Source organism: Muscardinus avellanarius (genome assembly GCF_963383645.1).
Source record: "Muscardinus avellanarius genome assembly, chromosome: 10".
Lineage (NCBI taxonomy): Eukaryota > Metazoa > Chordata > Mammalia > Rodentia > Gliridae > Muscardinus > Muscardinus avellanarius.
In genome coordinates, this window is record NC_137796.1 from 19,519,785 (window position 1) to 19,546,242 (window position 26,458).

The 26,458-nt window shown below is 44.5% G+C and overlaps 1 protein-coding gene across 3 annotated transcripts; it reads left to right on the top strand.

Moving 5' to 3' along the window:
- Positions 1 to 26,170, top strand: DYNC1LI2 (dynein cytoplasmic 1 light intermediate chain 2; the record flags this gene model as incomplete). Of its 3 annotated transcripts, XM_080703172.1 has the most annotated exons (13): positions 1 to 107; positions 198 to 271; positions 2,706 to 2,822; positions 9,604 to 9,834; positions 14,875 to 15,044; positions 15,800 to 15,893; positions 17,056 to 17,191; positions 20,287 to 20,398; positions 21,878 to 21,937; positions 23,090 to 23,131; positions 23,507 to 23,624; positions 24,609 to 24,725; positions 26,070 to 26,170. In XM_080703172.1, 13 exons carry the CDS (start codon positions 1 to 3, stop codon positions 26,168 to 26,170), a joined length of 1,479 nt encoding a protein of 492 aa, XP_080559298.1. The 3 variants fall into 3 exon arrangements, with proteins under 3 accessions (XP_080559298.1, XP_080559300.1, XP_080559299.1); XM_080703174.1 differs by lacking the exon at positions 9,604 to 9,834; XM_080703173.1 differs by lacking the exon at positions 2,706 to 2,822.
- Between the last annotated feature and the right edge of the window lie 288 nt (positions 26,171 to 26,458).

Sequence of the window (26,458 nt, forward strand, 5' to 3'; positions counted from 1 at the left end):
ATGGCGCCGGTGGGGGTGGAGAAGAAGCTGCTGCTGGGCCCCAACGGGCCGGCGGTGGCCGCGGCCGGCGACCTGCCCGGCGAGGACGAGGAGGGCCAGAGCCTGTGGTGAGGGCGCGCGCCGGGCCGGGCCGGGCGGCGGCCGCGGGCGGGCGGGCGGGCGGGCCGCGCTGACCGCTCTGGCCATTGTCGCCGCAGGTCCTCCATCCTCAGCGAAGTGTCCACCCGCGCCAGGTCCAAGCTCCCGTCCGGCAAGAACATCCTGGTGTTTGGTGAGCGGGGCGCCCAGGCCAGGTCCCGGCCTCCCTCCTCTCCCCGGCTGGGGGCGGCGGGCCGCCCAGCCCTCCGCCCAGCCTGCGCTGCCCTGGGAGACCCGGGTGCTGCGTGGGTATGGCACATTCCTGCAGCCTGGCCGCGACTTCAGCCTCGCCTCCCTGCGCTCACGGCCTGCTGTTTACCAAGCTGCGGGCGATGAGCAGGGAGAGCGATGAGAAGGCTTGTTGGAGGAGATGGGAGGAGAACGAGGTGACCGGGCTCAGTTCTGTGAGGAGATGTCACGAGAGCCTTCCTCCGTCATCGCGAGCTGTGCACAGGTGTTAGGGACTCTGCAAAGGACAGCAGCCCGCTGGGGAGTCGGTAGCCTGAACTTGCTGCATTACTTCTGTGCCCACCACTGGGCTGCCTGAGACAGGGCTTTTAACCACTCTGGCTGCAGTCTCCTCATACAAGTGAGGAGGATTGGGGTGCACTGGTGTAACAAACACGTCAGCGGAGTCTGATCTGTGAGCCCTTACACAGTACAGGAAAACCACAGTCTAGCGGAGACAGATGTGTTAATAATCACACTACACGATGCCTGGCACGGGCCGGTTATATGGAGCATCACACTGCTTGGTGCTGCTGAAAGGGACGTTTAGTTTGGGGATAGGATGTTGTGAAGTATTTGTCTCAATATGCAGGAACACAAGTGATGAGGGTGAGGAGTTTGGAATCTGTTAGAAGTTTCTTGTGGTAAATGCCTGCTCAGGTAAGTTGGGGGCAGATTGTGAGAGCTGCTGGTTTGCATAAGCCTTCTTTATTTATTAGTTACTTTGCAGTACTGGGGATGCAACTCAGGGGCATTCTACCTCTAAGTCACACCCCAGCCCTATTTTTTATTCTTTATTTTGAAATCATCTCACCGAGTTGCAGAGGGCCTCACTAAGTTGCTGAGGCTGTCAGCAATCCTCAATCCTCGGTTCTCAGGCTCCCAAATGCTGGGATTACAAGTATATGTCACCACACCCAGCTGCATACGCCTTTTGCCTCTACTCCCATGTTTTATGGGAATTTCTGCCTTGGTTATTTCCCTGCTGTTTCTGAGGGGATCGAGTGGTCTTTTTCAAGTGATAACCACTGCAGTAAGTTGTAACAGACCCTTAGAGTTCTTTAAAAAGCACAGGATGAAGATTACTAGATCTGGAAGGCTAAGACAGAAGGATTGCAGATTCTCAGCCAGCCTCAACTACTTAGGCCCTCTGCAACTTAGACCCTGTTTCAAAACAAAGAATAAAAAATAAGGCTAGGAGTATAGTTCAGAGGTAGAATGCTCCTGGGTTTCATCCCAGTACCGCAAAAAAAAAAAAAAAAAAAAAGGAAAGAAAGAAAGATAACTTTGGCTATAGACTGGCAGTTCAGAATGAGCAGGTAGTGAAATTGGGCTGACTTGTGTTCACCATAGTCTACCTGAGATGTGAAGGGCCTGGGAAAGATAATGGCATTGTGGATGGAGAGGGATCTTTGATCTCTGGGTGCCTTTCAAGTCTGTGTTGTGTAATTTCATATTATTAAATCCCAGGGATACCTAGTGATGCCTGTTGTTGGTTCTACTTGATGTTTAGAGAGGAATTTTTGGTGGGGGGCGTGGCTGTTAGATGGTTGAAGATGAGGAAATGCTTGGTAATTACTGCGATTGTATGTAAGAGTTTTGCTTAGGTCTGTAATTAGTTTCCCATCCTTCAGAATACTTATGAAGGAGATGTACTAAAATCAGGTAAGAAAAGTAACTTCTATTCTTTATGAGGCAGGATTAGATTTTAAAAGTTCAGAGTTTCTCGATTTTGAGGTTGTGTTTTGAGGATTTCTTGTTTTTCTTGTGGTAGAAGTTTATTTTGTGAGGAACTAATAAATACCGCCTTCTTTCACTTCTCCAAATGCATGTCTTAGAAATTGTAGGTAGGACTGGGTTTTCCTTATTCCTTCCCTTGTAAAGTACAGAAAACTGCTGTTGAATGTCAGTTTGGATCTGTGGAATTTGCTGCTGTTGCCTGCACTTCCCTTTTAGTCTCCCCCCCCCACCTCCAACTATTAGGATTGAAACCCAGGGGCATTCTACCTCCGAGCTACACCCTAGCCTATTTTATATTTTTTAGTTTGAAACAGGGTCTCCCTAAGTTGTAGAGGGCCTCACTAAGCTGAGGCTGGCCGTGAACCTATGATCCTCCTGTCTCAACCTCCCAAATAACTGAGATTACAAGTGTGCGCCACCACACCTGCCCCCAGTGACTCTTGAACACAAAGTTTCCTTTGATTTTGAAAGCAGATAAGACCCCAGCAGCAGGCTTTGCATGAAATTCTTATGTTTCCCCGTTGTGTGAATGTCATGACTTCCCATCCATGCCCAGAATAAACAGTACACCTTTGTCTTCTTGCACATGTCATTTGTAGGTGAAGATGGTTCTGGTAAGACAACTCTCATGACTAAACTACAAGGAGCAGAGCATGGCAAAAAAGGAAGAGGACTAGAGTATCTCTACCTCAGCATCCATGATGAGGACCGAGATGGTAAGTGACGTGTTGCTCTGTGGCTGGGGACCTGTGCAGGAGCTGACGCCATGGTGCGTCAGGCATTCTCAACTTTCCTTTGGGGCCTCAGTGTTAGTTGCAAAGGATAGATGAAGTTTGCAGGACTTTGTCTACTTTTCCTTTTAGACAGAGCATGTTAACACAAATGAGGAATGGGGCTGCTAGCTGCTGTTCTGCCTGGCCTGTACTGAACACAAGGTAGATACTGAAGGTAAAGGTTCACATGCAGGTAAAAGTAGCAGAAAAGGTTTTTTAAAGCTTTGGCGTTTTCCATGAGAGAAATGCTTGGCAGACTATTCTAGCACCATTGTTTCTCTCCTTGGTTCTGATAGAGAATCTGAAAATGGTGTGGTTTGGAGTGTAACAATTTAACATACATCCTCAGGAGAGTTTTTTCAATCTCCTTGTGACCATTTGGAAATACTAATTTGTTGCTCATTTTTTTCCTAGTGGGCAGTAATAGAGGCTCGGGTGAAAATGCTCTTCTTTAATTCCTGATTTCTAAAATAGATATTAATGGATTCTACCTATATAGTAGTTAGGGTGATTAAAAGCACAAAGAAAACACTCATAAAAGGATAACATACCTTTTTACTTTTTCTTTACTGGGGATTGAATTTGTGCATTCTAACCCTGAGCTACCCTCAGCCCTACTCTATTTTTATTTGAAACAGTCTCACTAGGTTACTGAGAGCCTTGCTAATTGCCGAGGCTGTCCTCTAGCCTGTGATCCTCCTGTCTTAGCCTCTCAGGTACTAAGTACTGGGATTACAGGCATGCACCAACATGCCTAGTGATTATATACCATTTTGAATTTTTTTTATCATTGTGAGATGTATGGAGTAGATTTTATGTTAGACCTTTTAATAACTATAAAGTAAATAGCTATTGGTACCTATGTCTTCTTTTGTATAGGAAAGCTATCTTTGTATCCTAAAGGTGAAATATACTGATTATTTACTTGTGGCACTGGAGGTTGAACCCAGGGGCATTCTGCCTCTGAGCTATACTCTTAGCCCTTTTAATTTTTTAGTTTTGAAACAGGATTTCAGTAGGTTGTTGAGAGTCTCACTAAGTTGCTGAGACTATCCTCAAACTTGCAGTCTTATTGTCTCAGCCTCCCAAGTACTGGGGTTACAGGTGTGTGCCACCATATCCAGTGCCTTTACCATTTAAACAGTGAGGTTCAGCTGGGGATGATGGTGCATGCCTGTAATCACAGTGCTTGGGAGGCTGAGATGAGAGGATTGCAGGTTTGAGGGCACGTCAGCAACTTAGTAGACTTTCAGCAACTTAACAAGACCTTGTTTCCAAATAAAAATAAAATAGGACCTGGGATATAGCTCAGAGGTAGAAGGCCCCTGGGCTCTGCCCCCGGTACCACAAAATAAGTAAACAAACAGTAAGGTTCATGATGTAAGGGTGATTGCTATAGAAGAGGGGGCTAATTCTACCACCTCTGATTCCCCCACTTTCTCTTTACTAAATTCAAGAAGTTGAACCAAGGTCCTTTCCAGCACTGTGAGTCTGCCATCTCTAAGACCTGTTTTTGTTTGTTTGTTTGTTTTGTTTTGGTGGGTCTGGGGATGGAACCCAGGGGCATTCAGCCTCCGAGCTACACCCTCTGCCCTAATTTTTGTTCTTTATTTTGAAACGGTCTCTCTGAGTTGCAAGTGGCCTCACTAAGTAGCTGAGGCTGTCCGTGAACTGCGATCTTCCTGTCTCAGCCTCCCAAATGCTGGGATGACAAGTGTGTGCCACCACGATTGGCTCTAAGACCTGTTTAATAGAGGGTATGAGTAAAGGTCTCTTATAAAAGCTAGGAAACTGTTAGCTTCCCATCACTGTGACAGCATACTTGAGGAAGTCAGCTTAAAGGAGGAAATCTTTGTTTTGGTTCGTGGTTACAAAGGTTTTATTTCCTGGCCATTTGGTCCACTTGCTTTTAGGGCCTATGTCAAGGCAGAATGTCAGAGTGGGAAGGGTGTGGGGGAGCAGAGGTGCCCAACCCAAGGTGGACAGGAAAGGGAGGAGGGGGAGAGCACAAGTCCTCTTCAAGGACTTGCCCCCAGTGACAACTTCCTTCACCTGAACCTACCTCCTAGTGGTTACATGCACTCCGGATACCACCACAGGCTGGTGACCAGGCCTTGAGCTCATGGCCTTTGGAGACATTTCTAACGCAAACCCTAAAGAAACCTGCAGTGGTGGTGATGCTAATTAGTGGTAATACTAGAACCCCAGGGATTTTATTCCTGCTCCCCTCTCCTGACTTCCTTTGTCTTGCTGAACATTCTCTAAGGGACTTGAAAGGAAAGCAGGAGGTATACCTGGTGCCAAGGATGGTGTCTTGTGTCAGAAGGACAGGCAACAGGGGTCCATCTGGGTCCATTGGCATTTGTGGTTGAAGGGCTTGGACTCAGGGCTATAAGCCAGGCCTAGAGGGCTCACAGGTCTACATCCCACAGTTGTTTGTCTCTTGTCTTTGTAGGGCACTGTGGTTGTTGTGGAAGGAACTTGGGCTTTGGAGCCAGACAGAACTGGTTCAGAATACCATTCCTGTCGTCTGCAGTAGTGAGGTTTTGGGAAACTGACTTAACCTCAGTTTTTTCTTGTATGGAATGGGGTGACAGTGTAGGTTGCCAGAATGAGAGGTAGTATGTGTCATGTGTAATGGAACGCTGGAGACATGGTGATAACTGGGGTACTTTTTTGCCTTGTTCTTTTTGAGAGGACAAAACACAGCATAGATCCTCTGAATCTCTAGCCTCTTCTCTTTCAAGATGGCATAAGCACATTTCAGTCCAAAGTATCACAGTAATCGTATTATCTTTGAGTTGAAGTGGAAGTACGTGTGAGCTTCTGTTTACCTGTTTAAATAGAAATTCTTTTAGCCCATTTTGTTCCATAGTCAAGGTGAGGGACACCTATAAAATCTTCAATTGAGCCTGGGCACAGCGTTCATGCCTGTAATCTTGTTACTTGGGAGGTTGAGACAGAAGGAAGAAGGATCACAATTTCTAGGCAGCACAAAGTCAAATATTTTCAAAATATTTATTATTTTCAAAATAAAAAACAAAAAAGGCTAAGGGTATAGTTGAGTGGTAGAACACTTGTGGGTTCTATACTTAGTACCTCCAAAAAAAAAGAAAAAAAAACTTTAAGCAACAAATATATCACTTATATCACTTAGGGTAACTTTAAATAATTGTTTTTTGAGGTCTATTCTTTTGAGAAAAGTAGTAGGTGAATGATTAGAGCATTTAAAAATTAATCCTGCTGGATGTGGTAGCACAAGCTTGTAATCTCAGCATTTGAGAGGCCTACACAGGAGAATTACAGGTTCAAAGCCAGCTTCAGCAACTTAGCAAGACCCTGTTTCAGAATAATAATAAATAAATAAAATAGGACTGGGGTTGTATCTCAGAGGTAGAATGCCCCTAGGTTCAATCCCCAGTACAAAAAAAAAAATTATTTTAGTGTACTTGCATCCATGTTGTTGAAATATTCTCAGAATTGGAAACCTGGCACTAAATGGATTAAGGTTATCTTAAAACCTTTTTGTAAGCTACCTATTTGTGAGTTAGAGTTCCTGTTTGATGGAGGAATTGCCCTTACCCATGGTTAATTATAGATCTTTTAGCCATAGTCTTTATTGTGTGGTATGGCTGGGTTATAAATATACATTTTGTAGGTAATCATCCAGGTAGACAAAATAGTCTGGCTTGTATTTAGCTTGTGATGAGATGTGATATATAAAAAAACTTCTGTCTCCAGGGTTGGGGACTATCTAAATCCATTACAGAATGTGTGTGGTCTTCAAGCACGTGGGTGAGTTATTGGTGGTGGGTGGTGGCAAGAAAGGCTGAAAAAAGGAACCATGCCTGCTGAAAGGTAGGCTTTGGGTACAGAGTTGGTTTGGTTTGGTTTGGTTTTGGTTTTTTGTTTGTACTGGGGATTGAACCCAGGGCCATTCTACCTCCAAGCCACATACACCCAGACCTATTTTATTTTGTAACAGGGTTTTGTTATGTTGCTAAAATGGCCTCAAACTTGTAATGCTTGTGTCTCAGCCTCCCAGGTACTAGGGATTATAGATGTATGCTACCACCCCTGGCTCAGAGTGGTGTTCTTAAAAGGCATTCACAGAACCTAAGCAAAAACTATCTAAAATATATTAGTTATAAGCTATAGCTAGATATTTCACTTTATTTTATTTTTTTGGTACTGAGGTTCAAACTCATAATGCGTACCTCTGAACTATACCTCAGCCCTTTTTACTTTTTATTTTATAACAGAATCTCACTAAGTTGCTGAGGCTGATCTTGAACCTGGTATCCTCCTATCTCAGCCTTAATTAAAGGCATGTATCATTGCACCCAGCCAAAGATAGGTTTGTTTGTTTGTTTTTGCAGTACTGGGGATGGAACCTTTGAGCAACACCCTCAGCTCTATTTTATTCTTTATTTTGAAACAGGGTCTCACTGAGTTGCAAAGGGCTTCACAAAGTAGCCAAGGCTGGCCGCAAACAACGATCCTTCTGTCTCAGCCCAAATTCTGGGATTACAAGCATGAGCCACCACACTCGGATAAAGATAGGTTTTAAAGTATATGTTGGAGCTGGACAGCTTGGGACACATCAATAATCCCAGTACTTCGGAGGACCAAAGTTTGATGCCAATCTCAGTATCAAAGACCCGCAGAAGCATAGTGAGACCTTATATTTTATAATAAGATAAAATAAATAAAATAGATCTGGGAATGTAGCTCAGAAGTGTAGCTCAGATGTAGAACAATCCTGGGTTCAAACCCTAGTACTAAAAAACATATTATGGAATTTATTGGAAAAGTGCCACTGTGCTCCTCCTGTCTCAGCCTCCCAGGTACTAGAATTATAAGCATGTGCCAACCATGACTCCTGGCTGAAAATATATTTTTTATGGCAAAAGTTGTTTCTCCAGATACTTTTTTTTCTCCCCTTTGTTACTGGAAATGAAACCCAGGGCATTCTACTTCTAAGCTACACCCCCAGCCCTGTTTTTTAATCTTTATTTTGAAACAGGGTCTCATGAGTTGAGGAGGGCCTAAGTAGCTGAGGCTGGCTGAGAACTGTGATCCTCCTATCTCAGTCTCCCGAGTACTGGGATTACAAGCATGAGCCACCATGCCGGGCTCAAAGTACTTTTATAAAAAAGTTACCAAGAAAGATATCTAACAATTTCTCAAGATATATTATCAGTTTGGAAAATTGTCTTCTACAGTTTGAGCATCCAGGTATGATCTTAGAAGCATATACTTCATTAGATGTGTTTGTGCATTTATGTGTTTGGGTTTTAACATTTTATTATAGAAAAAAAAAGCACAAGTAGAGACTCATGAACCACCATGTACATATCACTTGGCTTCAATAGTTATCAGTTCTTGGTCAGTTTTATTCCAGTCCTCTAAACCCTATTCTCCCTTCCTAGAAGATTACTTTGAAGCAAATTACAAATATTGTATCATTTTATCCATGAATACTTCCATGATATGTCTAAAAAATAAGGACTTCTAGAAAATACAGCTATATTATTTTCATAACAAGAATAATTATAATTTCTTAGTATCAGACATCCAGCAATTCATATCTCATTTTATGTAGGTAATGGTTTTTGTTTGGATTATTTTTGGGGTTGGGGTTATGCTACTAGGGATTGAACCCAGGAGCATTCTACCTCCAAGCTATACCCCCAGCCCTATTTTATATTCTTTATTTTTTTATTTTTATTTTATTTTTGGTGGAACTGGGGTTCCTGGAAGCCCTTCTACTGCCGGGCTACACTCCCAGACCTATTTTATTTTTTTAAATTTGGAAACAGGGTCTCTTAAGCCAGTGAGGCTGGCTCTGAACCAGCGCGATCCTCCTGTCTCCGCCTTCCAAGCGTGGGGATTACAAGCTTGCGCCACCATGCCCGGCTATATTCTTTATTTTTGAAACAGGGTCTCATTAAGTTGTGGAGGCCTCACTAAGCAGCTGTGGCCGGGATTGAACCCAGGGGCATTCTACCTTGGAGCTATACCCCCAGCCCTATTTTATATTCTTTATTTTTGAAACAGGTCTCACTAAGTTGTGGAGGCCTCACTAAGCAGCTGAGGGTGGCTGTGAACTGTGATCCTCCTGTCTCAGCCTCCCAGGTACTGGGATCACAAGCATACTTCATTATCCCCACACTTGGGCTTCATAGGTAATGGTTTTATCTAGGCCTTTGCATACAAAGATCCTGTCTCTGCTGCGGTTTGTTGCATGTGAATGCACCACTTAATGTGGCTGACACAACAATGGCTTGTTAAATATAGGCTCTTCAGCATTGTGCAGCAACCTCACAGATTGCTGATCTTAGGACAATAGATTCTTTACACTGTGGCACAGTTGACCAGTGATCCCTTCTGTTCTTATTGAATGCTAGAACCTTTTTATTTGTGGATACTTTCATATGTTATGCTTTTTTTTCCCCCTCGGGTCTGAGGATGGAACCCAGGGGCATTCGACCTCCGTACTACACCCCCTGCTCATGTTATGCTATTTTTAAACTTTTAAAGTCTAGACAGTTTACTAGGCAACAAGATCTAGGATTGCTATCCACTGAGCATTTGGACCCTTTTCAGATAGGACTTCTGTTTGCATTCTGTATGGAATTCGTGGTCTTCCTGATGCCACTCTTCTGATAGCTTTGCAGATCATCATCGTCATGTGGTAACTTAGCTTCATTTCTTTTCTCAGATCACACGCGCTGCAACGTGTGGATTTTGGATGGAGACCTGTACCACAAAGGCCTGTTGAAGTTTGCAGTTTCTGCTGAAACCTTGCCAGAGACTCTGGTCATTTTTGTTGCAGACATGTCTAGGCCTTGGACTGTGATGGAATCACTACAGAAATGGGCTAGTGTTTTACGCGAGCATATTGATAAAATGAAAATTCCACCAGAAGAAATGAGGGAGCTAGAACGGAAATGTAAGTGAAATAGATTTTTATTTTCTTTCTTTTTTTTTTTTTTTTTTGTTTATTTTTTCTATACGGGGGATTGAACCCAGGAGCATTCTACCACTGAGCTGCACCCCTAGCGCTATTTTTTATTCTTCTATTTGAAATGGTCTCACTAAGTTGCAGAGGGGCTCAGTAGCTGAGGCCCTCCACGTCCATGACCCGTGGTCCTTTTTTTTTTTTTTTTTGGCGGGTCTGGGGATGGAGCCCAGGGGCATTTGACCTCCGAGCTACACCCCCCCCACCCTATTTTTTATTCTTTATTTTGAAACAGAGTCTCACTGAGTTGTGGAGAGCCTCACTAAAGAGTTGAGGCTGTCCGCGAACTGTGATCCTCCGGTCTCAGCTTCCCGAATGATGGGATTACAAGCCTGCTCCACCACGCCCAGCTTTGAACTAGGCTTTTCTTACTTGGTAAATCCCCACATCTCTTTGGTTCTGTTTTAGTAGTATTCTTCCTTCACTTCCCAAAGTGTGGTCAGTTTTATCAGCCACCAGTATTTTCTGTCACTCTTGCTCAGACGAGTAGGTCTCAGAGTGTGAGAGTTTGCTGTGGTCTCTTGATTCTGTAGTCCTGGAATCCCATGAAGGTCCCATGCATTCTCTTTTTGGCTAATTTAGTGGGAGGCCTAAAAAAGACAGATCTTTCAGCTCCTACCTAAGATCATTTTGGGAGGTTGTTAAAATGAAAGGCTATTTTAAGACTGAGGATGTCTAAGTCCTTTTGAGAACAAAGAACTTTTAAATTAAAGGAAGTTAGTTTGGAGTTCTCCCCTCGGCCCCCCTTCATGGGTTCAGAAGCTTGTTTTTCCTGTCCCTTGCTTCTGTGCAGTTACATCAGCTTTTGTCCCCTTGCCAGGGAAATGGGAGGAGCAGCGACTGAGCCGCAGCGGCAGCAGCGGTCTTGGCCGGCGCAGGCTTGGCTCAGCCTGGCTTGGTTCCACAGATGACCTCATTCCCTTTAGTGAATTGATGAGAGCTCTGGGCATGACACACAATATGCTTCACATATTGGCAGAGGGGTTCAGAAATTTTGATGTGCTTTTCAGATTAAATTTTCTGTGGCATGTCTTCCTGCCCACACTTCACCTTGCCCTGTCCCACGTTGGCTGAAGCAGAGTTTAACCTCTTCTTTGGTGTGTTGCTTATGTGTGTTTCCTGGGTCACCCACATGTGTGCCGCAGTAATTATTATGCAGCTCAGCTCGTCTGTCTTCAGCCACTGACCTTTCCAGATAATGCCTCTTTTTGCTCTGAAATAGAGACCCTAAAGACTACGTCTCAGAATAGCTCTGAGGCTGAAGAGCTTCTTTCATTCCACTGCACATGCAGCTTCTCACCTAAGCCTCATCAGTTAATGCACTAGAGACTTCCGTTTTCTTAGTGATAACCTTGTAAAGATGTGTTAAAGCAGGCAAAAAGGAGATTGGCCAATGATACCGATTTTCCCAGGTGAGGAAAGTGTCTGCTCAGTACCAAGTACCGCTCCAGGTACCAGGGGTACAGCAGACAAGAGGCCTGCTCCTGGAGAGCTTATTGCATGAGACACTAAATTTATTCTGTGGTTGTAGTGATGTCTGTGTCACTTAGGATTAGATTCAGCTGCATATGACACAAACCCCGGCTTAACATGATGGCTTAAACAAGTCAGGTTTATTTCTCTCTCCTGCAGTTCAGAACTGTAGGGCAGCCCTGGGAAGAGGTCAAGGACCCTGGCTCCTTTGCACTTGCTGCTTTGTCATGTCTAGGTTCTTTTCCTCCTGATAGCTAGAGCTCCAGCCCTCACATCCGTGTTTCTGGCAGCAGGGTGGAGGAAGGGAGAGGAAGGGCTGAAAGGCATGTGGCTGCTGTCTCTTAAGGAAGCTGGGAAATGTAGTCTTTATTCAGTGTGGTCGTGTGTTCTGAATATCAGGGTTTTGCTTCATTAAGAGGAAGAGGAGAGGACACTGGAGGGCAGTTGCTGGAGCCATGTCTATCTCTCTGGTTCATCTCTTGAAGACCTCAGCTCACCACCTTGTGTCTAAGATGTTTAGAATGGTAGCCACACCTTTGTGCTGTATGCTGGAGTGCCTTTGTTAGTGCCAGTTCTAGGTTACCTTTTTTTTTTTGTAGTACCAGGGATTGAACCCAGGGGCATTCTACCTCCGACCCATACACCCCCTGCCCTATTTTTAACTCTTTATTTTGAAAGAGTCTCTCGCTAAGTTTCAGAGGGTCTCAGTAAGTAGCTGAGGCTATCCTTGAACCTGCGGTCCTCCTGTCTCAACCTCCCAAGTATGGGATGATAAGCGTGCACCACCACGCCCAGCTTAGGTTACATTTTAATAAAGTAAGTGGCCATACTCTTATGCAGAGGACTCCTGCTTTTCAAATTAATTGGACTCTTTAAGTATTGAATATGTGAAGAGCTGTTGGCCAACCAGTTTCCAATCTAAACAGCCTCCAGTCTGCCAATTTTGGAAAACTGCTCCGAGGTCTGCCCCTCTCGGGGTTGGGGTCCCCAGTAGTTCTGGGTCTGTAGCAGCTGTGGGAAGGAACCATCTGAGGGAGAGGGCAGCAGCCTCAGAGCTCCAGAGAGTGGTGCTTGTTTGTAGATTACTTTTCTTGCTTTATGTGGGCCTGTGGGGTCTTCTCAGGACTGTGGATCCCATGGGTGGTTGGTGTGGCATGAGGGGAAAGGCCAAGAGGCAGCGTAGTGAGTGCTTCTTAGTAGAAACAGCATGTTTTTGAGGAATTCAGTGTCTCAGTAGGAAGGACTGTGATGAGCTTTTGTATTTATTTTTTGGTGCTGGGAATTGAACTCAAGCGCTGTACCTCTGAGCTATATCTGCAGCCCTTTTTATTTTTTATTTTGAAATGGGATCTCACTAAGTTGGTAATGGCCTCACCAAGTCTTGAACCTGCAGTCTCCTATCTCGGCCTCCCAGATACAGGGATTACAGGCATGTACTACCATATCCGCTCTGATGAGTTTTGTTAGTAATAGCAGTTTCTAATGGTCATCTATGGTTGAAGTAACAGTTGAACTACTCTGGTGTTTTCAAAATGCAGGATATATAAGGAAAGTAATTATTTTCATAGTAGGAACTAGTGAAACCTTAGAAATTTTTGAAAACCTATTTAGGAATTGGATGCAATTAAAGATGTCCAGAGAATCGGACATAGTGGCACATGCTTGTAATCCCAGCATTCAGGAGGGAGACTGGAGGATCGCAGTTCATGGACAGCCTCAGCTATTTAGCGAGACCCTTTGCAACTCAAAAAATAAAAAATACTAAAAAATAGGACTAGTGGTGTAGCTCGAAGGTGCAATACTCCTGGGTTCCATCCCCAGTATCGCCAAAAAAAAAAAAAAAATGTCCAGAGAATTCAGTGCTCTGAAATTCAAAGCTCACACTGAATGTGTCAGAATTGGCATTTTGCAGTCAATTCAAAATGGATCAAAGACAGAAATTTTGCAACTACTAGAATAAAACATAGGACCAACTCTTCAGCGTATGAGCACTGATAGACTTCCTCAACAAGACCCCTAAAGCTCAGGAAATAAAATTTGAGAATCAATAACTAGAGCTATCAGATTCGAAAACAGCTATGCAGCAAAGAATACAATTGAGACTAGAGGATTGCAGGTTCAGCAACTTAATGAGACCCTGGTTTCAAATAAAAATAGGGCTAGAGGTGCACCTCAGAGGTAGAAAGAATGCCCCTGGGTAAATTAAAATTGTTTTTTCTTTCCTCCTGGTGTTAAGTTTTTCTGAGTTTTTTTTTAATATATATTCTAGATATTGGTCCTCTATCAGAAGAGCAGCTGGCAAAGATTTTCTCCCAGTCTGTAGGCTCTCTTCAGACTCAGTTGTATTCTTTGCTGTATAACTGCTTTTTTCTCTCCTGTGAAAGCTAGAGAGAAAATAGGAAACAAAAGGACTTTAGTCAAATCAGGAAAGAGCAGAAGAATAGTGGAAGGGGCTTGGGGGAGCGAAGTGTGCAGAGGAAATGAGGCCCGAGGAAGCTCGCAGTTCACAGAAGGTTACGTCCATTCGTGAGGGGGTCACTAGCAGTCTCACTGACATGTATGGAGAGGGAGGAACAGGGAGCGGGGTGGAATACAGGGAAATACATGAAGTGATGTGGGCAGGTATGATTGTATCCAGTTGATTCTCAATATGATGTATAATTACATTGTGCCCAATAAAGTACATGCTTAAAAAAAAAAGGATTGTAGCCAGGTGTGGTGGCACGCTTGGGAGGCGGAGACAGGAGGATCGTGCAGGTTCGAAGCCAGTCTCACTGGCTTTAAGAGACCCTGTTTCTAAATTTAAAAATATAAAAATAGGTCTGGGAGTGCAGCCCTGAGGTTCCATCCCCAGTACCACCAAAAAAAAAAAAAAAAAAAAGTATTGGCATTTTACATCACCATCCCCAAATCTCTTTAACATTGTAGTCGTATGTAACTAGAAGGTTTGTCAACTACTTTTTTTTTTTTTTTTTTTTTTTTTTTTGCGGATCTGGGGGTGAAACCAGGGCCATTTGACCTCCGAGCTACACCCCCTGCCCTATTTTTTATTCTTTTTTTTTTTTTTTTTTTTTTTTTTTGTGGTACTGGGGTTCCTGGAAACCCTTCTACCTCTGGGCTACACTCCCAGACCTATTTTATATTTTTGTTTGGAAACAGGGTCTCTTAAGCCAACAAGGCTGTCTTCAAACCTGCATGATCCTCCTGTCTCTGCCTCTGAAACGTGGGGATTACAAGCGTGCGCCACCACACCCGGCATTTATTCTTTATTTTGAAGCTGGGTCTCACTGAGTTGCAAAGGGCCTCACTAAGTAGCTGAGGCTATCCGTGAACCGTGATCCTCCAGTCTCAGCCTCCCAAATGCTGGGATTACAAGCATACACCACCACACCCGGCTCCAACTACTTAGTTTTGTGCTTGTTAACTACCGTTTTCGGTTTTCTAAAGCTAACATGTATTTTTGTGTGTGTATAATTTTTTTTCCTTTTTCCCCTATAGTTGTGAAAGATTTTCAAGACTATATTGAGCCTGAAGAAGGCTGTCAAGGTTCTCCACAGAGAAGAGGGCCTCTGACCTCAGGCTCAGATGACGAAAATGTTGCCCTGCCTCTGGGTGACAATGTGCTGACTCATAACCTGGGGATCCCAGTGTTGGTGGTGTGCACAAAGGTGCGTCTAGGGAATTGTAAGCATGGCTAAGTTTGGCCAGTGAACAGTCACCGTCTGAAAGAAAGTTTGAGAAGCTTTGATAGAGTTTCTTCTCAAGGGAGAGTTGGGATCATTTGGGATTCATTAAGGTCTATCGATTGTGTCAGGATAGAACATATTGTCATTTAACATTGCTCCTGGAAACATGACATCACTTGGTTGACTTATGCCCTGGCTTAATCTTCATGAATCACTGTTGACTTTATGGGCAGACTAAATTGAAAGCAGTTTTTAAGGCTATGTAAACCAGTTCATCTGGTCCAGACTGTCCGTGAAAAATAGAATGAGGAGGTGGGAATAGAAATTGAGTTCAGTTTATAGAGAACTGTCTCTGTTACATAAGAAAAAAAGTAGTTTCAAAAACATGTTGGGTTTCAAAGTACTTTGTTTCCAGTCAGAGCCTCTGTGTTGTGAGTAGTCCTGTCCTTGGGAATGGAGCCCTGTGGAGTGCAGGCACAGCGATGTCAGCAGGTCTGTCTCCTCATGTGCCCTTGTTTAACGTTTAGAGCAGCTGTGAGGCGATCAGGCCTTTATTGATGAAACTGAGGCTCCAGATAAAAGAAAAGTCTCTCTTTTTATTCTTCTCTGGATAATACTTGGGCCCTTGATAAAGGCTTGCTTTGTGGAGCTGTAATACTTTATTTCTAAAGGAGGTGCTGTTCATGTCATCTGTGGGCAGAGAAATGACTCTTCTCTTGCTTCTGTCTTCCCCACAGTGTGATGCAGTGAGCATCCTGGAGAAGGAACATGATTACAGGGACGAGCACTTGGACTTCATCCAGTCCCACCTGCGGAGGTTCTGCCTCCAGTGTATCCTTAGGGTGCTGTCTGGCCTCCAAATGGGCCTTCTTAGGGGCTTCTGCTGAATCCAGATATATATCTTCTTAATAGTTTTACATTTTTCTGTGTTGGAATTTGTGGCTTACTAACGTGTGCCTGTCTCTGACCGCTTTTTATTTTAAGGCTATATATTTGAATGGCTTTCATAGTAAGAAAAAATTGACATGTGATCATTTTATTATCACATTACTTTTATCATGCTAAGAAATCCTTTTAAACCTTGTTTTTATTCAGGATGGGGTAATTATCAACCTCGCGATTATTTTCAGGTGCAACACATAGTTCCCAAATGTCAGCAGTCTCTGGAGTCTTGTTTCTATAAAGAGCTAACAGTAGTTGGTACCAAAGTCCCCACCCTGAAATGGCAGTGGCAGATGGGTCTTTACTGTCTCCTTTGAGCCTATTAGCTTATTGGCAGCCACCCCTGAAAAGGTGTGCTCAGTGAGAAATTTGCTCAATGTGAGCATCCACCTGGGAAGTAATCCAGGTGCCTCGACATGTTGACAGTATTTTCCCAGGATAGCCCCAGAGCCACTGCTTCTTGGGAGCAACCTAAGAGAGCAGGATGACCTTAAACTCCCCCCCCCCTTTTTTTTTAATTGCAGTACTTTTTGTTTATATATTGATCAAAAACTGGTCAATTTGTACTAGGTGTAGTGGCACACACCTATAATCCCAATACTGGGGAGACTGAGACAGGAGAATTGCAGGTTTAAGGCCAGCCTCAGCAACTTAGTAAGACCCTGTTTCAAAATAAAAATAAAATAGACTAGGGATATATCTCAGAGCTAGAATGCCACTGGGTTCAATCTTTAGTGCCACAAAAAAAAAAAAAAAAAAAAAAAAAGCTGGGCATGGTAGCACACCTTGTAATCACAGTACTTGGGAGGCTGAGACAGGAGGATTGCAGGTTCACTGGCAGTCTCAGCAATTTAGTGAGACCCTCTGCAATTTAGTGAGACACTTTCAAAAAATAATAGGTCTGGGGGAGGTATAGCTTGAACACCTTTCAAGCCCCAGTACCACAAAAACAAAAACTGATCATCTATGAGTAGTACTGTAAGGATTGTGCTTGCATGTGGTTAATTTTGTCTCCTGCAGTGAATTGGTTTACCTTAAGCAGATTGATTAGATGGAGCTGCCTTGATCTATACATCAGTGAAGGAAGAGAAAAACCTCGACTTGTTGTATAAGTACATTGTTCATAAAACATACGGTTTCCACTTTACCACACCTGCCTTAGTTGTGGAAAAGGACGCAGTTTTTATGTGAGTTCTTTAGAGATGCTTTTAACTCCTTCTCTTCATAATACATTTGCTATTTATATTTTACCCTTTCAGGTGTAGTATTTCTTGTCTTGCTTCCATGGGGAAGTGCTTGGTCTGGACCTCTGAGATGGTGGATACACCCAGCTTTTCCTCTCTGCTCTTTCTGGATCATGAGGCATTCTGCCTGAGGGGAGGGGGGTGTGCCCAGAGGTGCTGTCTTTCTTCACTGAGAGCAAGTTGCTAAGCCATAAGCCACTTTTGGTACTTAATGTCAACTCTGGTGAAATACTGGCAGGGAGAGGGAGTTAAAGTATAGAGGATTTCACTTTGAAGATCTCAAATGTCTCCTGTTGAAGAATCTGCTCCCAGACGGGCCTGGTGGCGCACGCTTGTAATCCCAACATTCGGGAGGCTGAGACGGGAGGATCACAGTTCTCGGACAGCCTCAGCTACTTAGTGAGGCCCTGTGCAACTTAGTGAGACCCGGTTTCAAAATAAAGAATAAAAATTAGGGCTGGGGGTGTAGCTCAGAGGTCAAATGTCCCTGGGTTCCATCCCCAGACCTGCAAAAAAAAAAAAAGAATCTGCTTCCAGATGAGTGCATGAGTGCAGTTACACATACCTATAATCGAAGGGACTTGGGGAGGCTGAGGCAGGAAGATAAAAAATCCAAGGCCAACTTAAGGGAATTTCGGAAGACCTTGTCTCCAAATTAAAGAAAAAAAAAAGCACTGGGGATGTTAGCTCTGGTAGAATGCCCTTGAGTTCTATCCCAATACAGGGTGGGGTGAGGGAGGGGCATATGTTTCCAATCTCTGCTGGCAGGATGATTCCCCCCCCCCCCACAGTGTCCCTATCAGTGTGGTTTTTAGCTGTACTGAAGTGCTTATTTACTTATCTTTTTTATTTTATTTATTTATTTATTTATTTTGGCAGTACTGGGGATGGAACCCAGGAGCATTCTACCTCCAAGCTAAACCCCCAGCCCTATTTTTTATTCTTTATTTTGAAACAGTGTCTCACTAAGTTGGTGAAGTTGCTCTCAAACCTACAATCCTCCTGACTCAGCCTCCCAAGCACTGGGATTACAGGCATGCACCACCATGCCCACCTGAGTACGGATTTTATTTCTAGCATATCACATTTTAGGAGCCAGCGGGATTTTATATTCCTGCCAGAGACTTGGTGACTTGTTTCCCAAGTTTGTTTTTCTCTCACTGGAGAATCCTGTTTCTGAGGCCTAAGTAAATGATAATGCCATGCTCTCTGAGAGAACAGATTGATGTCCAGGCATATGTAGCCTCTTGATCATTACATGTGTTCATCCTTCAAGCCTTACTCCAGGTTCTCTGCTGGGAGCATAGAAATGAATGAGACGTGGTCCCCGTGATGGCACGGAAAGAGATAGACACCCAGCTGAAGAGGGGAAGGGCAGTGGGGGGTGATGGTGGAAAAGGAGTGGTGTATCCCAGGCAGACCAGAAAGGAGGGGATGGGGCCTTCCGTGAGAGGCTAGAGGTACAAGAGCCAAGCATTCCCATGTAACTGAATGGGTATGGGTTACTTCCTGCACATTTGAGGGGAGCCTCATTTAGGCTACTCATAAGCAGTATACCTGCTTTTGAATAATCGTTCAGAGCAGCCAGGCATCAGAGGCGCAAGCTCAGTGAGTGGAATGTTTTGGGAATCACCCAATGTCCGATCACATGTGATCCAGAGGAACAGGGAGCCTGGTTGGACAAGGAACTGGTCTGAAATGGAGAAGCATCTCGTGGCTTCTGAGAGCCGCACGTATAATGGTCATGGCGATCTCTCCCATCAGGCTCTGTCCCGTTGCATCTTTGCATTTGTTGGTAGCTGCTTCTATGGGGGCTGGTAAAGTCAGCAAGGCCATTGTGGTGGAACACCCTGACTACACATCCTCTTGGTTATATAGAGAGGGTGGAGAATGAGAGGTTCATGAGAACAGTTGGTTACCATCTTTTAGAGTTTCTTGAGTTCAAAAGTGTGTCATTAATCAGGCATGGTGGCACATTTGTAGTACCAATATTTGGGAGGCTGAGACAGGAGGATTGCAGGTTCAAGACCAGCTTTAGCAACTTAACAAGCCTCCCCCCCAGCAACTTAATGTGACCCTGTTTCAAAATAAAAAATAGGTCTGGGGATGTAGGTGGGTTTTCTATCCCCACGTTCAATCTCCATACCACAAAAAAGCAAAATCAACCCCCCCTCCCCCCAAAAAAAAAAAAAAGATGAGAGTCAAGTAGTAACAGGCTGTGGCTTAACCTGATAGGACCTGGGTGCCATCCTGCCCTGTGGTGTTGAGTTACATAGCACCCATGTAGGAGCCTCAAGGACTCCTCATACCCCTCTGATGTGGGGCCCAGGAGCCCTGGTTGTTCTTTGGCTCCAGGATATGTTTTCCCTCCCCAGCAAAATTAAAGATCCAAACCACAAGATAACTTGTTAGAAGAATTCTCAGGGAAGCTGAGCGTGGTGGCACAAGCCTGTAATCCCAGTACTGGTGGGAGTCTTAGACAGGAGGATCACAGCAAGTAGTGAGACTTACCAACCTAGTGAGATCCTCTTTCAAAATTAAAATAGGGCTGAGGTGTAGCTTGAAGATAGAATGCCCCCGAGTTCAGTCCCCAGTACCAGAAGGAAAATAAAGAGTTCTCAGAGAGTCAACAGGCAGGAGGGGAGCCTCTATGCCAAAGCCCAAGAGAGTCAGTCCCCTCCTGAGCTCTGTCTGTGCTTCTCTGCATTCTCCTGTCAAAACAGAGGCCCATTGTGCCCTTGCTCTTGTACGTGGATTGTGGGAGAGAGCTCTGAAATGCTTCCAGTGGGGCAGCATGTGGTCTGTAGATCTCACACTGGCCTCTTAGGCCTCAGGCTCATGATCTCTACAGAGCAGATCTCATGACATACACCTGCTGTGGGCTTAGGCAGATGTGCCCAAAACTGCAACCACCTCCAGCAATTGCAATCCAGATCTTTTGGGAAGGGCCAGAGTTTTTTCTAGCCTGAAATGTGATCTGAAAATGCTATAAGGTAGACACAGGAAAAACACACTAATCCCTGTCTCTCTGCGTTTAGACCCGCAGGCTGGGACAATGAAAAGAAAATAGCTATTTTACATGAAAATTTCACAACCGTGAAGCCAGAAGATGCATATGAAGACTTTATTGTGAAACCTCCTGTGAGAAAGGTACCCAGATCAACCACTTTAAGAGTTTAGGTGCCAGCCGGCCGTGGTGGCGCACACTTGTAATCCCAGCATTTGGGAGGCTGAGACCAGAGGATCACGGTTTGTGGATAGCCTCAGCTACTTAGCGAGGCCCTCTGCAACTCAGTGAGACCCGGTTTCAAAATAAAGAATAAAAAAAAAAAATAGGGCAGGGGTGTAGCTCAGAATTCGAATGCCCCTGGGTTCCATCCCCAGTCCTGCAAAAAAAAAAAAAAAAAGTTTAGGTGCTGTGCATGGTAGTGCACACTTGTTATCCCCATGCTTGGGAGGCTAAAACAGGAGGATCACACAGGTTTGAAGCCAGCCTCAGCTACTTAGTGAGGCTCTCAGCAACTTAGTAAGACCCCGTTTCCAAATAAAAATATAAAATAGGTCTGGGAGTATAGCCCAGAGGTAGAAAGTCCCTGAGTTCCACCCTCAGTACCACCACAAAAAAAAAAAAAAAAAAAAAGTTTAGGTGCTGGTCATGGTGGCGCATGCTTGTAATGCCAGGATTTGGGAGGCTGAGACAGAAGGATCGCGGTTTACAGACAGCCTCAGCTACTTAGTGAGGCCCTTTGCTACTCAGTGAGACCCTGTTTCAGAATAATAAAAGATGGAGCTGGGGGTAACTTGAAGGTAGAACGCCCCTGGGTTCCATCCCCAATACCAAGAGAGAGACAGACAGACAGACAGATTAGGTATTTTTTAATGGGAAAAGAAACTATCAAAGTCTTGGGCTGGGGGTGCAGCTTAGTGATCAAGTGCTTACCTAGCATGCATAAGGCCCTAGCTTCCATTCCCACAAAACAAAAAGAAACAGGTCTTACATTGTAGCACTCTAAAGAAATAAGTGATCCAAGAACCTTTTTGTTGGTCTTTAAGTGAGATTTTGTGTGGTGTAAATGGCTCAGGATAGTGGGGCTGAAGTGTTAGTGTGCCCACGTGGAGGTAGGTGGCATTTCTCACTGAGTCCTACCAATGCCGCTGCCTGCCACCTCTGGATTACTGTTGCTAGATCCCCTCTCTCGGGATCTCCTGAACACTGATTTGCCAGACTGGTTAAAATGTCAATGTGCTGCCGGGCATGGTGGCGCACGCTTGTAATCCCCGCGCTTGGGAGGCAGAGACAGGAGGATCGCGCAGGTTTGAAGCCAGCACGCGCTGGCTTAGGAGACCCTGTTTCCAAATAAAAATGTAAAAATAGGTCTGGGAGTGGAGCCCAGAGGTAGAAGGGCTTCCAGGAACCCCAGTACCACCAAAAAAAAAAAAAAAAAAAAATGTCAATGTGCTCACATGGCATGGCCAGCTAGCCTAGAAAAAAGTAACTGCCCTCTGGGAGTACAGGACCCCTCAGGCCACGTGGAGGCCCAAGCCCAAGATTCTCTTGCAGCATCGATTTGACAGTCATTTGAGAATGTTCTTGGCCTGTAGCCATTAAACTTGTGTGTCACTTCACAGCTGGTTCACGACAAAGAGTTGGCAGCGGAGGATGAGCAAGTGTTCCTAATGAAGCAACAGGTAAGACCAGTGAAATTAGAGCAGAGGCTTTCTCATGCGTGGAATGCTGGTTCCCTAGGGCTCGGCTGGGGCTGCCTGCATGTGCAGAATCACAAAGAGCTGTCAGCATTAAGATTGGTAAAAGTTGCACCATGTGCCTTAAGATACCTGCCCTCCTGCCTTGCAGATTCACCTGCAGGGATAGGCTTAGTATCTTTTTTTCTTTTTTTTCTTTTTTGGAGACCTGGGGATGGAACCCAGGGACATTCTACCTCCGAACTATACCTCCAGCCCTATATTTTTTTTTCTTTGTTTTGCAGAGGGCCTCACTAAGTAGCTGAGGCTGGCCGCGATCCTCCTGTCTCAGCAGCCCAAATACTGTGATTACAAGTGTGTGCACCACCATGCTCAGCTGGCTTAGCTTTTTTTTTTTTTTTTTTGTGGTACTGTGAATGGAACCCAGGGGCATTTGACCTCTGAGCTACACCCCCTGCCCTTTATTTATTTATTTTTTTATTCTTTATTTTGAAACCAGATCTCACTGAGTTGCAGAGGGCCTCACTAAGTAGCTGAGGCTGTCTGCGAACCGCAATCTTCCAGGTCTCAGCCTCCCGAATGCGGGGATTACAAGCGTGCGCCACCACGCCCAGCTTTAGCGTCTTTTAAAGTGTCATTTCTCTGGAGACTCAGATTATCTGGCATATTGCCTGTGTTGACAGCTTACCAGGTGGCCTGGCCTTATGTCCATTATTTCACACTGCCCCACACAGACCTGTGCATAAAGGCAGTGATGCCAAGCTTATCGGTGTGCAGAGGAACTTTTTCAAGCTGACATTTTAGAACACAAACCCAGACTCACGTTTCTTTTTTGCCTAGATTAGTGTTAGTCGTGCCTGCCTGAGGATACAGGCAGGTTTTGGCAGTTGTGTTTCCAACACTTCATCCTTTCTCTGCCTTGCCTGCTTCCTTAGCTCCAAAACTGGGTACTTGGATTATCTTTTTCACCATTAACAAACTGCTCTAGTTAGTAGATTTTTTGCATTTATGGTGTAAAATATGACTTGGTGGTTGTTAATGGTGCCCTCTAGTGGAATCCTAGGAGTAAGTTTTTCTCCAGACCTCAGTACACTCTGCCGGCCTTGGTTAATGGCCAGTTTGTCCCTCTCTTTGCAGTCACTCCTTGCCAAGCAGCCGGCCACGCCCACGAGAGCCTCCGTGAGTACCTACACAAATAGTTTCATGGCCTAGTATCGTGGGTGTCTTCTAAATTTAATAACTATTATTTGCAAGAACCTGTGTTTATGTGGGCTTTTGTATTTTCAATGGAATTTAGTCACCCTAAAGGCCCACGGCCAGGAACATAATAGAATCTCAGGACTACAAATGGGTTAGAGTGAGCTGGCTTTGTTACCTTCTCATCTCTTCTCCCAAGAGAAACTGAGGTCTAGAAAGGGACTGAGCTAGGAGAAAACTCCAGTTCTTCACCCTAGACTGGAAGATGTCCTACAGTAGCATGTCTTCATTTATGGAATTTGTATTTTCTGTGATTTTTATGCCTGTGTGTGTGACCTGGACTGATTTTGGACTTAGGAATCCCCTGCAAGAGGACCCTCTGGCTCTCCAAGGACCCAGGGCCGGGGAGGGCCAGCCAGTGTGCCAAGCGCCTCCCCAGGCACGTCAGTAAAGAAGCCGGACCCAAACATCAAAAGTATGTCCCTGTTTGGAGAGTGGCTTAGTCCTGCGTCTGCGCCCTGTGGGTGGCTGGTCTCCGAGGTGGGGATTTGGGAACACTGGGGGTGCTCTCTTCCTTCTGAAGGAAGCCCCCTCTCCCACAAGGAAGGCTCTATGAATGGCAGAGACCTGGGCCCGTTCCTGTGTTAGAATTGGTGGCCCGTGAACCTGATTTTGTGTTAAGACCTCAGGCCCTGCAGATGCCTTCAGAAAGGATTGCATAATAGGAAGTCACTTTGAAATACGTACTTAAAAGCCTTTTTTATGTCTCATTATGTTTGAATTATTACTATTTATGAATTTTGAGATTTTTTTCTCTATTTTTATCAATCTAAGTTACTTAATAGTTTAGGTAGCTGTTACTCCAGTACCTAATAATACCCAATGAAATTGGCTACAATAAAACTATCACACCAAAATTCTGTTTAATTCTTGAATGTTTGATATCTTCTATTTAAGATATGAGCTTCTTAGAGCAGGCTGGGAGTGTTAAGAACTTGTAAAACTTTGAAAAACATTGTTTTGAGAACAGGGAGATAATGTGGAGCACAGTTATCTTTATTCCCCAAACAGGTGGACAATGTAAACATGCTCACACGTAATTGGCCTCAGTATTGGTGATATGTAAGAAATCATAAGTGAATGCGATCTGTACCCTAGCAGGGCGATAATCACAGACAACTAATTCCAAGCTGAGAACGTGTGTAGCGGGGTGGGTGCAGTGTATTGAACCCAGGGACATTCTGTATCTGAGCTATACCCACAGCCCTGCTTTAGTTGTTGTCATTTTGAAATAGGGTCTCACTGAGTTACCTTGCACTGGCCTCAGGCTGTGCAGCTTCTGTCTCAGCCTCCCAAGTACTGGGATTACAGGTGGGTGCCACCACGCCAGGGGTGAGAACACATTTTTTCATTTTAAGTCATCCAGTTTGAGTGATGCTTTCTTTTTCTGTTTCCCTAGATAATGCAGCAAGTGAAGGAGTGTTGGCCAGCTTCTTCAATAGTCTGCTGAGTAAAAAAACAGGCTCTCCTGGAAGTCCTGGTGCTGGTGGGGTACAGAGCACGGCCAAGAAGTCAGGTACAGAGGGGCCCAGAGACTCATGACCCTGTGTCTGAGCAGTGCTGGAGGATGGGGAGGACAGCAGTGTGTGCCTCACCCGGCCTGCAGATTCTGAACAACAGCTACGCCCAAGAGTAGACCAGCGCTTTACACTGAGCAGCGTACTTACCTACCATCTAACCGTGCGCGTTTCCTTTTTTTTGTGTGTGTGTGTGGTGCTAGAAAGTGAGCCCAGGGACATTCTACCTCTAAGATACACTCCCAGCCCTTTATTTTTTTATTTGGAAATAGGATCTAAATTGATTTGAGCCTCACTAAGTTGATGAGGCTGGTTTCAAACCTGTTCTCCTTCTGTCTCAGCCTCTTAAGTACTAGGATTACAGGTGTGTGCCACCATGCCCAGTTCTTCAGCTGTGTGTGTGTGTTTTACTGGGGATTGATTGCAGGGCAGTCTACCTCCACACTACATCCCAGCCCTTTTCTTTCTTTTTTTGTTTTTACTTTGAAACATAATCTTGCTAGGTTGCTGAGGCTGGTCTCAAACCTGTGATCCTCCTGTCTCAGCCTCCCAAGTTCTGGGATTATAGGTGCGTGTCACCATGCTCAGCTTTGGAAGTCTCTGAAACAAAAGATCCAAGTTCTTTGGCAGTTTTCTCAAGAAGCTAGAGGACGTTTTGTTTGATTTATTTATATTTTTATTTTATTTCTAGTGCTAGAGATTGAACCCAGGGCATTATGCCCGCTAAGCAAGCTGTGGAGGACATTTTAAAGGGGCCTTTCTTTTCATTCTCCATTGGGCATGAGAGACTTGGAGTCTGGCTTGGTGACCTTGGCTGTAGCCTGTAATTTTTTTTCCCAGAAATAGGGTCATTTTCTAGGCCCCAGTTAGCATTTGACAAGAGAGAAGCGGGAGCAACAACTTTGTGCAGGGTTGAACTGGCTGGCCTTAGTTTCATCTTCTTGATTGAAACTAGTATTGTAATTAGAAACAAAACTGAATACTGTCTGGCACAAAGAAAGCAGTTTGCAGCACACCTGAAACTCAGATACATACCTCTTAAGAAGAGGGTGGTGAGAGTGCGCAGGGTTGGGGCTGGAGGGTGGGAAGGTTTTCAGAAACACCTCTTTGCGTTTGGCACAAAGCCAGCCCTTCCCAGAGGCAGGCACATAGGTGGGGGAGCACAGAACTGTGATACAGAGCATGTGTCTCATGGTCCTTGAAAAAAAGGTTTTCCTCATTTCTGAAGTTACTATCAAATGATTATAGAAATCTGTATAATTTTAAATGTTTCTTTTTAAAAATTCTTTTCTGTTCTCACATTGCTGCTTTTCTTTTCCCTTTTTCTTTCCCTTTTTTTTAAGGACAAAAGACTGTGTTGTCAAATGTTCAGGAAGAACTGGATAGGATGACTCGAAAACCAGACTCCATGGTAACAAACTCTTCAACAGAAAATGAAGCCTGATCTTCCTAAAAAAGTACATATGTCCAATGACCAAATAACTATGTATATTGATCTGCTAAGACCAGGATTTTTCTGATATGGCACATGCTATCAGTTTTTGGGGGTAGGGGAGATGAACTTTAAAAAAATACTTCATTGGCTTGTCCGAGTGTGAAATACACATTTAGGAAGGTTACGTGTCAGACCCCTTGTGAAGGATAACCCTTGGACTCCGGCATGTGGCTCTGTGGGAAGCGAGCTCGGATGGCTTCTGTAGAGTGGAGGAAGGGGGCCCACTTCCTATCAGTG